The sequence below is a fragment of the Ceraceosorus guamensis genome, assembly GCF_003144195.1.
Source record: "Ceraceosorus guamensis strain MCA 4658 unplaced genomic scaffold IE81scaffold_54, whole genome shotgun sequence".
NCBI classification, from domain to species: domain Eukaryota; kingdom Fungi; phylum Basidiomycota; class Exobasidiomycetes; order Ceraceosorales; family Ceraceosoraceae; genus Ceraceosorus; species Ceraceosorus guamensis.
The window spans coordinates 83,209-97,675 of record NW_020290049.1 but is presented as its reverse complement, the minus strand read 5'-3'; the positions used below and the strand labels follow the sequence as shown (position 1 = coordinate 97,675).

Genomic DNA, 14,467 nt, shown 5'->3' with positions numbered 1-14,467 from the left:
GCTGATTGGCGAGACACGATTGATCAAACTTAAGTCTTGGGTGAAGCTGAGATTTGACTTAATGCAGGGCCTGTAAATGTGGCTGTGCGGTCAAAGGCACCCTCTGGCCTGAAGCTTGACGGCCATCTGCGCGACCTACTTCGAACAAAAGTCACGTGTCTGTGCGCGCCGGGAGTTGCGTGTGAGTCACGACGCTTCTCACCATCTCCAGCACTCGCCAGACCACCTCTGGAGCAGATCATCTCGTCTCTTCATCTGCTTTGCCATTTCCTAGCTATCTGAGCGATTCACACTTACTTCGGCCTGTGCCTTCGAAAAGCCTGGAAGCTTGTCTCGTTGCCTGACACTGTTCCGCCGACTCAGAACGGAAAGGGATGCTAAAAGGCCCGCGCCGCCTCGATCGGCGCCCCAGGCACCCCTCTGCTGCTTCATTTCGCTCGAGCCTCTAGCTCGCCACTCGCTCGTCCTTCGCCCTTTTACTAGCCTTGTCCCGCTCGTTTCGATGCACAGGCCCAGCGTGTCAGCGCACGGACCGCTGCCGCACCGGCTTAGTCACTCGGGCGCTTGATCTCGGAGCGGATTGGCAGAGCGCACGAGCCTCTTCTGGCCGCATACACACGACGGATTGCGATCGCGTGGCGCCCTCTGGCTTCTTGGGTTACAACGCTCACCTCCGCTGCTTCTACTGCTTCTGCTTTCGATTCTCGGACTGGCGTCATCCAATCCTATCACACAGCTGACTACTAGCCGGCCAATGCAAGCCCGATAGTCGACGACGCATAAAGGAGTGGATGGGTCGCCGAAGGCAGCTTCGCTCATGGTCGTTCGTCCTGGTAAGTTTGATCATGAAGTCCGGCTTGCTTTACGCGATGCTGACGCTGCGGGAGCCCTTCATCCGAAGCCACAGTCAGTGGACAAACGCTCTGCTCTTGGTGACGCCGCATCCACGGCACACTCGAGCTGATCCCTCGGGACCAGGCGCGGGGAAGCTAGCGCAGCTCGTACTGCAGCTACACCTCAATCTGGCACTCTGAGAGCATCCACGCACCTCGTACTCGCACGTTTCTCTTCGATTTGCATCGATAATTCACAGCGTCGATCAGATCAGCAGCATACATGCTGCTTCTGTAGACCAGACAGCCAATTAAGCAATCGGGCAGCGATTGCGGCAATGGATGCAGGCCGGGAAAGGAAGGTCGGGAGCCGAAGCAGGCGCAAGGTCGGACAAAGAAGGGAGCATCGCGTCAAGCAGAGGCGGACTTGGAGCGGGACTAGCGGGGTTTGGTGGCTGCAGGAGAGCGCAGCAGAGTCAGACAGCACGCGAGCGCGAGGGATCTCGAGCAATGGTAAGTTGGACCGCACGTCGATGCATCGGGAATAATCGGCCTTGTGGGTAGTGCGGGAGTCGGATGAGATAGCAGAGCAAAGGGGCCAGCCGACGAGTGGATGACTGGAGAGCAGGCGCGGTAGGGGTAGGGACAGCTTAGTCTAGCAGCGAGGGTCATGTGATGCATTCGCAGCCTATGGGTGCGGCAGACCAGGCAGCCGCTAGCCAAGCGTCAGGTTACCTGCCCGTAGCAGCCAGGTCGGGAAGAGCTGAGACCTGCAGCGCGCTGCATTTCTTCACAGGACCTCTCAAAATTGCCGCTGTAGAGCGATTCGCTAGGCTTGCATACATTCCATGCACAGTAAGCGATCGTCTTCTTCCGCCGCAAGCAAGTCGTGCATTGCTTACCTTGGATGCTTCGAGAGTAGCAAGCATACAGAGGGGGACGCGCGACTAGAGAGCAGAAACAGGGCAATCAGACCGATCGATCAGCACTAACACGGATCAAGACACCGCTGTATGCATGTGAAGCTGGCGAGTCATGCATCAGACGTCAGCGCAGCTCTCTCGTCTTCATGCTGTTCGGGTGTTTGCCAGAAGACAGAGCTGGTGGCATACCATGTGCATGGATGGAGAATCAGAACCCCGATAGGGGCAGAGAAGGGCGAGGTGAGTAGGTGGCAGCTCAACAAAGTGTCTCGCTGTGGTGAGCATAGCTCTTGCTGATCTCTCGACTGCTGCGATGCGACAGCGGTGACAGGCAAGCCATCCACTGAGAAGCCAAGGCTCGGCCAGCGTTTCAGTAGGCTGCTGAGCTAGTCACACGATCTAGCGGGCACACGATGCAGCTGGGTTACGGCGAAGCGGAGTGGAAGATAGCGAGCGGCATGCAATTGATAGAAGATAAGACTCTGGAATTACGTGAAGGCCTTGGAGCGCTCGATCGTATACAGGGTCTCGAGCAACGCCGGGATAAGGTAGTGCGAGAAGGTGTGGATCGGGACGCGATGGCGGAGCAGAGGTACGTCATGGTGATGGGTAGAGCAGCGGCTTAGCACGACGCTATAGGTTGTGAAAGCTCGCGTGTTGACAGGGACAATGAGAGTAGCAGCAAGCATGGTGGCGTCTTGCCGAAGGAGAGACCATAGAGGCGGGCAGACGAGCGTGCTCTGACCGGGGCGAGTCGCGTGAAGTCCGTGAACGTTGCATGAAAAGGGTGGACCGAAGAAAGGTACAATGGACCAATGACGATGCTGCAGAGGCGCAGCCGAAGCCAGCGGAACGATTCGACGAGTGAAGGTAGGCTGCGCCTCAGTCTCTGTACAAATCGGCGCTCGCGCGATCACGACGGAAGGACTGTAGGGTGATCAAGAGTCGAAGATGCAATTCGTCATCGTAAGCAGCGGTGCGATGTTTCACGCCGAGATCGCGAGGTAAGATGATGATATTACTGAGTCAAGATCTAGGTGAGACATGTACATCGCTATGTAGATGCATGCCAGATGCGCGTCGCGCGCGCGCACACGTGACACGATGTGGCCAGTCCAAATGCGCATTTGCACTCACTTCCGAGTAGCGAGCGTCGCGATCGTGGACCGAATCACCTCTGCGCTGGTAAGGTGGAGGTGGCTTGGAGCGCTCACCGCGCAGTCGCTGACTCTCGACCGCGTGCAGAGCCGCCATCTCGGCGAGAGCGTCGGCGTGTTGATGGTCGCGACGAGCAAGTGCTTGGGCGACTGCTTGACGGACAGCCTCGTCTCTTGCCCTCTCGGCTTCGCTGAGGACAGCCGTCAGCAGCTGCGCGTTGTGTGAGTTGTGCATCTCCCTCAGGCGCTCCGCTCTTCGACTCGCCTCGAGAGAGGCTGTGGCCTTCTCCTTCTTCAGCGACTCGATCTCTTGTGCTTGCCGACGAATTGTGTCGTCCTTGCTTTCCGGCGCAACGACCTTGTCAGCGGGTTGACGTGGCCAGATCCTGCACATGCGGAATTGGTTGGCCAGAAAGTCCGGGTGGTCGGAAGACAAGCCGAGCCAGGAGCGGTCATTCGAGTTAGTCTGACCGGCAGAGGGTCCAGCCGATCCTGGACGGCGGACGGGACGGGGAGGAGAGCAGCGAGGTTGGGCCAGGAGACGCTCTGGATTGTCTGAGGAGAGAGTGACGCGCGAGGTATAAGTCGGTAAGTAATGCGAGACTATCTTGCGATTGAGTTGCCTAGGTGTGCCGACCTCCGACTTGCGAAAGCACTCACTAGTAAAGCTGGCAGAGGTGGCGCGAGCTCCCTGTTCCTGTGCGCAACGACGAGCTTGGGCAAGGGGAAAGTCCGAGTGATCGGTGGACATGCCAAAGAACGAACGATCTTGAACGCCAGTGTCGTAATTCCTACTGTCGCTAGGGCTGGTGATGCTCCACTCATTGGAAAGGTCGCTATTTAAGCTTTCGTCGTCGTCGTCGTCCTCTCTGGCCGTCACAAAGCTTTCGTTGGAAGTAAGTGAGTGAGTAACTTTACGCAGTGGTGATGGTGCGAGTACGGACGCTTGGCGAGCAAGATCAGCAGAGCCTACGTGGGCCTGACGAGTACTTGGAGGCGTGGTCGGAGGCGTGGTCGAAGGCATGTCGGGCTTGCGATGGGTGAGAAGAGGGGGGCACGATAGCGTGTATGTCGAAAGAAGAAAGTAGTGACGTAGGCGAGTGCGGGGAGTTTGATGGCTAAGGAGGGATGGGATCCCCACAGAAGAGCTGAGGTAAGATGCGGCGAGGGACAGGGAAGGCGAGTGAAGAGATGAGAGTAGGGAGCGAAAAATTGCAAGTCCAGGGGAGGCTACTTGTAGCTTCATACGAGACAGCTGTCTCTCGCATGTATGCCTAGCTAACTTGTATTTTCGGGCGATCTGAGGAATGTGTGGCGGTAGCGCGTTGTTGGCAGGTGAGCAATGCAGGTGCATGAAGCCGTTGGAGCTGGGCCGCGCTGCGCATGCAGAATTCCGAGCGCTTCGGCTCGCCTCGAAGGCGGACTCGAGTGACGATCGGTCTTACCCTTGTGGCGGGCAGAGTCGCTGCTGGGATCCCGTGAGAGTCTGCTGAGTTGACGAAGCTACCTCTGCGGGTGGAATGTTGCTCAGCGCGACTGGTGGGCTGGCCGACCAGCGCTCTTGCGCGATACAGCAGTGCTGCTCTGCGACCGTGTGTGCGCTCCAGTGACCAAATCCATCTTCTCGACAGTCGGAAGCTGAACAGATGAGAGCATACAGCCGGTAGTAAGCTCGGGGTAGCATGTATGCGCTCAGCTGTGCGAGCAGGAGGGTGAGGAGATGCGATCTCCAGGCATCTGCCAAGCTGTCACGGGCAGTCCATGTCTGCGCGAAGCCGTTGGGGCCGTTGAGCGCCGCCGGCATCAGTCACGAGCGTCAGCGCTTACGGGCGCGCACCTCACACAGGCGGCACGGCAGACGAGGCGCGCACCTCGCACGCTCGGCCGGCGACTAAATTGCCCATCGTGCGGCGAATTTCTTTTCGTGCGAGAAATGATGGGCGGATGAATCGAACTGGATCAGGTGCGTGCGTACTGCGGAAGCAGCCCAGCAGTCACTGACTTGTGGCGCGCCAGACTCTTGATTCGTGATTGAAGCGAGCACTTGATCGAGATGACCTCTCTTCGACTGATCCGACCTCACACCATCTCTAAGCTCCTCCTCGCATGTCAGCAGTCTGGTCACAACATCCTCCAACAGGCAAGCAAATGCTAAGCGTACCGACATTGAGGCATCCAGATGGATGGCGCGGAGCCTCGATCCACTCGTGACTGGGATGGAGAGCTGAGGCGCGGTACGCAGCTTCGAAGCCGCTCGGATCTTTGACGAGGCGTGAGTGGACAGGTGCGTATCTCTGATGTGTGGACAGGGCTACAACACCGCCTTTCAACACTGCACAGTCTAGCCTAGAACAGGTTCAGGCAGAGCGCATACAGGCAGCACCTTGTCGCGTGAGTGGTTCGCAGGATCTCTTGGAGCGCCTTTCCGAGCTCGGACTGAATTTGCACACTGTATGCGCAGTCTTTCTCCGAGCTATCAGGCAATCCACCAACAGCGTATGCGCAGCCATTACCGGAACTATCAGTCCATTCGTCAAGAGTGACTGTCTCATGAGAAAGCGAAAGCTGAAGCAGACCTCATCAAGGTGACTCGGGCCTCGCTTCACCATCTCACTACCATCATGGACGGCAATCCACACGCGAACATCCCGGATTGGGACCTAGTGGACGAGAACTTCGCTCCAGAGGTGAGGCGTCATCAAGATTTGAGTCGAATTTCCGGGCGCGACGCCAATGCTGAAGCCAGATCACTCCACGCTTCTCGTGCAGGACTTTGATAGATTGTTCTCCGAGACCCAGGAGTACTTTGGTCTGACGGAAGCGCAAGCGCTCAATTTTGTGCGCTATCACGTAAATAGAGCGCGAGAAGAGCTTCGACAGATTCGAGCACGTCAAGAAGCGGAGCTATTGGCCCTCGACCAGGAGATGGCAGAACTTCTACGCGAAAACCTCCGCTTCAAACTCTTGCGGGCCAGACTGCAGCTCGGGCTATGGTGAGCGGAGGTGCGAAGAGCATTCTCGGACATCCAAGACTGGTTGCGCAGGTTCAGTGCTTTGCGCATTTTCATCGTGGTCTGGCTGGTAATTCTCCTCTGCTACGAGGTGTTCGCCATGCTCCTACCTGCAGTATGGCTTCTCTCTTCCAAAAAAGAGGCGGAATGGTGCGGTAATCAGCCATTCAATGAAGTAGACAGGAGCGCTCGAGGCACACACGGCATCTTCGAGTCGCACAAGTCTTTCATCGACCGAGATCTCTGCTTTCTTCAGTAGGACAATCATGCCCTCGAAGCGCACCAACAACGATGACCTCATGGGCTCAGCTTCAAGACCCAAATTTGTAGAACTTTCCCGTGCATCTGTTCTTTTACAACATGGCTCACTTTTGTCCGTAAATTGATTGAGGACATCTCTCTTGAGGAAGAATAAGTCTGTGCGCTCTCAAGACTGCTTTGAAAGAATGTCCGATGTTAATTGACCCGGACGAGTTGTGACTGCTGCGCCCGCTCCCATAACGGCAGACGAGGATGCGATCGAGTGAAATGCTGGTCCGCTTCGAGCTGAAGAGCTGGCACCGAAGTCTGATCATGTGTCACTGCACAGCACGCGCAACGCAGCAAGTACCCAGATCCGTTTCTCCGACGTTCGGATGCTCGTGCTCCTTCACAATCAAGCCTGCGCAGCGTTGCGAGTTGTATTACAAATTGTGACGAGGACAACTGGTAGGCAGGGGCATCACGTCTCGATATTGCGGCGCTCATTGCATTGTATGGATAGTCTAGAGAATGGCATGAGTAGTGCGCTTGCTCGAAAGGGTTGAGATGATGCAAAGGTCTTTATAATTGTTTGTGGACTTCAAGATGGACTTGATTGTCAAGGCGAAGACATGCCGGCCATCCAGAAAAATTTGGCCGCCGGAACTTCTGTCTTTAGGCTTCAGTGATGCTCTTGTCCATCGACCCCTCAGTTGCAGTAATGGCTCTACTCGACCAGGACCCCATGGCGCGAGAGGATGGGCAAGCGCGATCCGATGCGAAGCTCTGCCAAACTTTTGAGCCCGTGATGCTGTCCTCTCGTCTTGAGAAGTGCAAGAGATAGCGTCACGTGTTCTTTAAGAGAGATGCGCGTCTTCTCATGCGAACCAGTCTCGCTACATGCGCTCGTGTGCGCCGAAGAGGTGCCAGAGGGGTCCGAAGATCCACCACGAGAGAGATTCTCGCCTGAAGATGCAGCCGAAGTTGTCTCGTCTGCACTTTCAGAGCGCACAACGATGTCTGCTATTTCGTCCAGCTGGAACTTTTGGAGGAGCAAGTCCGATCAGTGACTACGCACCAAGAGCACGTGGACGGCAGACAGACTCACAGAGAGATTTTCATCGCGCGACTCTTCTTCGGAATTCCCATTGCTTTCCATGCTCCTCAGCGAGGCTTGCGCTGCCTCTCGACTCTCAGAGAAAGAGTTTGCAAGCTCGTCACCGCTGTTTTGTGCGAAAGCCGTCGTATATCGGGTTCGCCTTTTTGTGGAAGACTCTTGCCCGTTGACTTCCAATTGCTTGTCCTTGCTGGCAATGATGCGCTCGCATCGCTCCACCACTTGCCTGTGCCTGCTATCGCATACCTTGCGCTCCCTCTCCAGCCTTACGACGACTTTCTTGAGCCTCTCCACCTCCCTCTGTGCAAGGCGGCACTGCCCTTGAAAGTGCTTTCGCTCTTCTTTCTCGGATTTGAGGCCGCGGCAAGCCTCGTTAGCGATGCCTTGCTCAACGAAGCGCGCCTCTTCCTGCTCGTTGAGTTTCGCTCTGAGGTCATTGGCGATGCGCTCGAGCTCAGCTTGCTCAGCTTTAGCTTCTCGGGCCTTCTGCTCTGCGACGCTCAAAGCCGTTGCGTGGGCCTGCTTCGCCTCTTCCGCTTCGCGCTTTTGTCTAGAGAGCTCCATCGACTTTGCAGCGAGACGAACAGCGAGTCGCTGACCGCTCGCAGTGCTGCTATCCTGCGCTTGCCGAAGCGAAGCTCGAACAGCCTCGCTCTCGCGCTTCCAGATCTCTTGCCACTTGGCGCTTCGCTCGCGCATATCTTCCAGCGCACAATTGCAAAGTGAAGGCCACTGGTGCACCTGGTATACTGCGCGCTTGGGAGTCATGTGCACCTTTCCGACTGCGAATCGACGTGGTTTGCGAGAAGGGTGTGCCCAACGGTATGTGGGTGTGGATGGGGCGGCCGGAGCGTGCGTAGCGCTGGATGGAATGCTCATCGTGGGTGTATGCGCAAGATTAGCAGATGAGGAGGGGTACGTAGTGCACGCGTCGGACATCTTCAATGCAATCTATCGTAGAGATTTGAAATTGCGAGGGTAGGACTGTATGTGATGATAATGCGAGGTAAAGTAAGGAGCGAGCGGGGTTGGGGCAAGATGATGATGAAGGCGAACGAAGCCGAAGCCGCATCGCGAATCAAGCAGAAGAGTCTCTCGGTCTGCTCGCCCTCCGCAGCAGCTCGCAAAGCAGCGCATGCTGTCCAGTGCTGGAACTAGAATGTCCGCTCGTGATTCGCGCTCATACAGCATCTCATTCGTTGTGAACAGAAGCGAGTGAAGGTGGTCCGAGGAACAAAGCCGCTGCCAACGAGGTTCTTGCGCGGTACGCGTGCAGGGACGGCGAAGCCGTTGAGTGCGAATTGGCGAATTGCATGCGCGCATCGATGCGAGGCCGATGCCCAGATGCGGCGTTCAAGGCCTACGAGGCGTCCAAGCGCATTTGTTGGATCTCACTGCTTGAACAGCAAAAGTGCTCACCTACAAGGGCCGGCGAGCAAGTTTGAGTGGAGCAGCGGCGGACACCATTTGCGCGTGCTGTGGTGATGCCCCGATGCGCAGCCGATCGAGCAGTCAAGTGTCGACTCGATCGTAACTCGTGACGCTTCAGGGACAGATCTGCTCCTGATGAATCGCGGCCATGCGTACGAGTCTGAGTCTACAAACACGTGATTGGCGCTTCCTGAATTCTGCACAGCCCTCGGTCAGCTACAGCTTTGCGCTTTGCGGGTCAAGTGTCCGTGCGTGTGCGATAGCCAAGGGACGGCCAGCCTGGCGAGCAGATGGACAGATCAGGCACGAGCCGAGAGCGTGGGTGCGCTGCGTCAACACACCAGGCGTGCGCGCGGTGTCGCAAGTGCAAGATGCACCGCGGCACGCGCGCGAGGGTCAAGCCCTGCAGCTTCGCGCGCATTCGACTCAGCAAGTCGCCAGTCAGTGGGAGTTGCGCGTGAGGGTGAGTGTTGCGTCCGGTCTTCTCTTCCTCCACCACACCCATTCGAGACGCGCATCACTTCGACAAGCAATTCGCCTCTGCCTTTCTCACATCACCAACACCCCACCTCTCGTCTCTGCTTGCGAGCAGCTCGTACGCGGCGACTCAGCATGCTCCACTCTTGGTTGATCTGTGAGTACGCTCAGACTCATACTGGCAGCTCCCGCATCCTGTATGCTCCTTGCGCGCATCACGCAGGCTGATCTCGATCTCGATGACCTTGCTTAGGAGCATCACTTCTTGTCTGGCTACGCTCACGAGCAGCTTCAGCCGCCTACGCAAAGATGCCTGGTAGGCTCGGGCGACCATCCACAGCGTGGCACGATGTCGGTGGAGGTTCGTTGAGCGACTCTCCTATACCCGGTGCAGCTCCAACGCGCAGGCGTCGTCCCGTCTCGATGGACTTGCTAGCAAGCCCACCGCCTGACTATTGGGGTCTCGGCACTCACGTGAGTAGATGAAGGGACCATTACCCAGTAGACTTGCCGCGACATGATGCGCCACTTCCACGCAGCTAGCTTCGCCGCGCTGACAGCCTGCTCCATCGTCTTTTGCCTCCAGGCTACCGCAACTTCTGCTTCCGCTCCCGTCGCCCAACGTGGTTACCAGCAACCGCGCGTGCTGACGCGAGCCCAAATCAGCCATGTCGGACTCGGCGAAGATCGCATCGCAAGCATCGTGCGCGATGCAGTGGCGTCCGAGTTCGCGAAGAACGAAAATCTGCGCAATGCTTCGAGGCGACCGAGCGCTGCTCGCCAACAGATTGTCGAGATCGTGGGACGTCTACAAAGAGTCGAGGCAACCTTGCTCGCCGGCCTCTGGGTCGTCACACTCTCGCAATGGTTTCCAATGCCCGGCCTTCTCAAGCCTTTCATAAGCGACATCGCTAAATTTGTCGTGTGCTTCGTCGTCTTGCCGCTGCTACTGCTCCAGACCGACGCGTGCAGGTCGGCAGTGGCGCAGCTCCAACATGCGTGGCAGGCCTTGAAAGCCGACATCGCCCGTGTGAGTCTACGCTTCCTGCTCCTACCCGTTCACTGCCGATATGCAAGCACCTGACCTTGACACATCTCGCTTTCAGGGTAGAGCAGTCTGGGCTGAAGTCGCGCGCCGAGAACGTCGCCGATAGAAGATACCAATCATCGGGCCCCCAAAAGTATGACGTCGCACTCGACCCTTTCCTGGGATTGGCTTCTCTTCGTGTCCTCGCTCAGGCAAGCGCCGTCACCAATTCCCTTTCCCGATCCGTTTATACAACGCGTGAGCCGCTAGACGGAGTCTTCTCGACCCGCAAGCAACATCAAAGACCCGTCTCAAGAGCTTGTAAGCTACGTTCAACCAACGCATATCGTGCAACACGTGATCTGCGTGTTAGAGAGATCCGTGCGTGGTGTGGAGCGTCAGGGATGCAGAGCGAGGAAACAGTATAGTAAGGCCGTTGATGAGAAGGTCAAGCACGCGCATCGACTGCCATGACCACAGTGACCTTTTGCTCTTCTTGCCCTGCTCGTTCTCTCAAAAATGGCTCACAGGTCGGCAGCTTGAGCCGTTGTGCCCTCGTATCGCGAGTACGTCATCGAGGGAACGCCGGCTGCCGCGCTTTCGAGTAGCTGCTACGTCATCCAAACTACTGCTACACCAGACGACCGATGGACCAACCTTTTGATCCTCTTCGTGGTGCTCGAGCATGACCCGTGTGCATCTACATCGCGGTAGAAAAGGGCAAAATGATGGCAGGCTCACTGCAATAGTCAAGCCAATGATTGAAGCGACCGGAGAGCAATATGAAATTGTGAATGGCTGGACGAGGATCGACGCAGTCACGAGTGCAAGAACAAAAGTGACACGGCACAGCTGGCACGTGATGAAGATTAAGTGTGCAAGGAGAGGAGATGGGGACATTTTGGGGACATTTTCGGACTCGAGAAAGATTGATGGAGGAGGGGGCATTGGAAGACCGCAGGCGTGCGTGCCATCACGGAGTCGGGGCTGGCTCATTGACAACTTCGCTGACGGAGGATGGAGGGCCTTCGGCTTAGATCGTGTATGCTCCAACGATCGAAAGGAAGGGGCATATCGGCTTCGTGTTCCTGGTCGTGGGCACGACGAGGTTTTGCTTGGTGCTCTTGCAGCGTCGAGAATAAATGCGAGACTGACGTGCTCCGCGCTCAGGAGTTTGCTGGTACTGTGCGATGCCGATGGAGATTCGACACAAGATCGTAAAGTGCCAGCGTTAGCGAGCACGCATAGAACAGCAGTGTGTCTACCGATGCTACTAACCTCTTCGAAGGCGAAGCTCGACTACCTTGGCTCAAGCGATGCGGTGCTCTCAGACTCGCGCGCCCGTCGATCTAACAGGACGCTCGCCTGCCTCGCAGCTCCTACGTGATTCCGATACCTTCGAAGTCTTACGCAGAGCGATGGGATCCTGTTGAAGCTCAGGGAATTCCTTTTGCGTGCTCTTGCAGGGCTCGGATTTGCGCGCTTTCAGAACGCGTGCCCTGTTGACGGCAGTGCCTACGAGAGCCGCGCGCACCTCCGGCTGAATTTTAGCACTCTTGCGCGCTTCGCAAAGTGCATCCTCCGTCCTGGACAGCTTGGTCTTGCAATCTTGCAAGTCCTTGCTATCCTTTACAGACTTTGCCTCAGCCTCCCGCAGCTGTCCCTGTCCGCGTTTGTGCTGCTCCTTGAGCTGGCTGCACTCCCGCTGGACGTCGGCCAGCTGCTTTTTCGCCTCGTCTCGTTGGCGGCGAGTCTTTTCATGAGCATCCTTCTCACTTTTGAGGCGCTTGTCGTCCGCGATCTGCATGTCGCGATGGTCGACCCTGAGCTGCTTCAACTCCCCATCGCTCTTGGCAGCTTCAGCGCATTTAGCTCGGCGAGCTTCCTCCGCGCCCCGGCTCTTGTGCTTCTCTTCGTCAAGCTGTCGCTGCAGCTCGTCGGCATTCTCTTCTGCCACGGCCAAGAGGCTTTTGATCCTCTCGAAGTCCTTCTCGGACTTTTGCAGCTGCAACTGCGTAGCAATTTGTGCATCCTCTGTCTCATGTCGGGCCTGTCTTTCGTTCGCTAGGGTCTTGGACAGCTCTTCGACCTTCTGGAGCAGTCGAACGTACTCCCGATCGAAGGGTGCAGCAATAGCGAGTCCATCGGCTTTGTGGTCGCGTGTGCCGGACAATTTGCGCTGTTGCACCTCCGGCTGCGTCATAGCCGTGACTGGGGGACTGATCGGGGCTTGCATTCTGGCCTTGACCTGTAACTCATCATGGAATGGACTTGGTGCAAGCTGAAGGAGCGCTGGAACGTCGCATGAGCGTCTACGCCTGTGTCTCATCGTGGCCAGCGGACTGTCAGGTGTGATGTCGCTGATATCGTACTGGCTCTGTGGAGAGAACAGCGAAGGCAAAGAGAGGTCGGATGCGTCTGTCATCTTTGGCTGGAGTGCTGGCTCTGTGAGCTTAGCGAGAGTCAACTGAAGGTGAGCGATGTTGAAGTTGGTTGAAGGGACTGTAGGGTGCGAGGTGAAGGTGGGAAGGCGACGAAGGGTAGATGAGTGCGTGGGAGAAGGAAAGGCGAGAAGTGAGGGATGGCGGTCGAGACGGAGAGGCGAGTGGAAGGAGGAGCGCCTTGAAATAGACTTGGGTCTAAGCTTCTTCTCTCTGCTCGCCCGCATACAGTCGACCTCGAGCGCGAAACATATTGGAGTTGGTGTAGATAGTCGCTCGTGTCTCACACCCAACGATCATCTACGACTGGTGAAGCGGAGAGGTTGATGTTGATCCAAGCTCGTGGCGTTGGCAGTGGCCGTGGCGTTGCGGCGCGGTGCGGTGCATTGCGTCGCATGGCGTGGTGAGGCGCGTCATGTTGGTGTGGCGTGGGAGCAGGCGTGGGTGTATGCGAGGACCCTTGACCGTTAGAGCAGCCGTGCATGCACCCAGGCACGCATCGAACTCCGAAAGAGGGAGATGTGCGCTGAACAAACATTGCCGAGGCGAGATGCGATGGGCCACGCACGAGCTCCTTAGCGTCGGTCCAACCGGCAGCGCAGCTTCGGGCGGAGTTGCCTGGCCTGTCGCGCCTGCCAGTATCGGTCGAGGTGCAGAGCCGCTGCGCACGGCCACGCATGGAGCGACAAGAAAGTGAGAGAGGGCAGGACGTCGTTGACATCTCGAGCCGGGCTCCCCGCCAAAGTGGTTAATCAAGAGTGTATGTGGTGGTAGTGGTGAGGTGAGTGCCTGACCCTCCGAGCGTTCTCACGCATCGCGTGTGCCTAATCATCGAGTCAAACGGCGCCTGGGCCGTCAGCGCAGTTGCGTGTGATGCGCCCGTGCGCGCGCGCGCGCGCCTTATGCCGCACCCGCCCAACCTGTCAGACGCCCCAGGACCCTTCACGTGATCGTCAAAGCAGGCAGCGCATTCGCTTGACTCAAAACTCACGTGACCAAGCCGGACGCCGTCCAAGAGTCGAGTCGATGCAGCTCGAATGTGAATGCCAATCGCAACGGATCGCTTGCCGTCTATGCAAGTCAGAGGGCCCGATACACCAGCTTCTGCTCAGCAGAGAAAGACTCTCGACTCGTCGCTCTCGCTCGCGCTCTGTCATGATCTGCTCCGTGTCAGCAAGGGAGATGAGAACGGGTGATGCCTGGGGCGCATACAACTCATCCCAACAACCGAATCTTTCCTCTTCCCGACCGGACCGTCATCCTCATCGACTTTCTCGCCAGCACAGGTCTACCATCGTCTCCGCCTTCGGCTCAGCCCACCCATCGTCTTCCCTCGTTACCTTACCCGTAGCATTCAAGCGCAACAAATATTCCGATTCTCGAGACCACGCGTGTGCGTTGGCCTTCCGGCTTCGACACGATGTCAGGCGCCAAAGAAGCCTTTTTTGCCTATTGTCTGGGGGCGTTTGCCGCATACATGCTTGTCATCAGCGTGCGAATGACGATGGAGATACTCGACTCCGGTATCGCCTTCGTGATCGTGGAGCGTGCGCGTGGCATCTCGATCTCCATCCAACGACGGGCTCTCGAGCAAATATCCACTCAACGACGGTGTAAAGAAGCGACGCTGTCCTGTACCCAAATTCATGCCTTATGCTCCGCGCGCGCCACACTCTGACTCATGCACATCCACCACTGCGCGCCGAGCACCACTCTGTCTCTCAGACATTCCACTCTGCCTCTCAGACATTCTACAATGTCTCTCACACATTCAAGAATGTCTCTCACACATAGTTCATGCAGTCAGAAT

The 14,467-nt window shown here is 57.0% G+C and overlaps 4 protein-coding genes across 4 annotated transcripts; 2 read left to right on the top strand and 2 right to left on the bottom strand.

Annotated features, from left to right (window-relative positions):
* Positions 1-6,891: 6,891 nt before the first annotated feature.
* Positions 6,892-8,160, bottom strand: IE81DRAFT_348839 (hypothetical protein; the record flags this gene model as incomplete). The annotated part of the gene is made up of 2 exons (XM_025516301.1): positions 6,892-7,206; positions 7,273-8,160. 2 exons carry the CDS (start codon positions 8,158-8,160, stop codon positions 6,892-6,894), a joined length of 1,203 nt encoding a protein of 400 aa, XP_025368052.1.
* Positions 8,161-9,225: 1,065 nt separating this feature from the next.
* Positions 9,226-10,343, top strand: IE81DRAFT_367936 (hypothetical protein; the record flags this gene model as incomplete). The annotated part of the gene is made up of 4 exons (XM_025517115.1): positions 9,226-9,346; positions 9,443-9,663; positions 9,776-10,219; positions 10,296-10,343. Exons 2-4 carry the CDS (start codon positions 9,499-9,501, stop codon positions 10,341-10,343), a joined length of 657 nt encoding a protein of 218 aa, XP_025368051.1. The 5' UTR covers positions 9,226-9,346; positions 9,443-9,498.
* A 727-nt stretch (positions 10,344-11,070) lies between these two features.
* IE81DRAFT_342443 (hypothetical protein) lies at positions 11,071-12,966 on the bottom strand. Its single transcript, XM_025515695.1, has 2 exons — positions 11,495-12,966; positions 11,071-11,399 (listed from the first exon to the last, which is right to left on the bottom strand). Exon 1 carries the CDS (start codon positions 12,882-12,884, stop codon positions 11,544-11,546), a length of 1,341 nt encoding a protein of 446 aa, XP_025368050.1. The 5' UTR covers positions 12,885-12,966; the 3' UTR covers positions 11,071-11,399; positions 11,495-11,543.
* Positions 12,967-12,978: 12 nt separating this feature from the next.
* IE81DRAFT_201020 (hypothetical protein) lies at positions 12,979-13,422 on the top strand. Its single transcript, XM_025510881.1, has one exon. The coding sequence runs from the start codon at positions 13,073-13,075 to the stop codon at positions 13,352-13,354; it is 282 nt and encodes a 93-aa protein (XP_025368049.1). The 5' UTR covers positions 12,979-13,072; the 3' UTR covers positions 13,355-13,422.
* Positions 13,423-14,467: the final 1,045 nt, after the last annotated feature.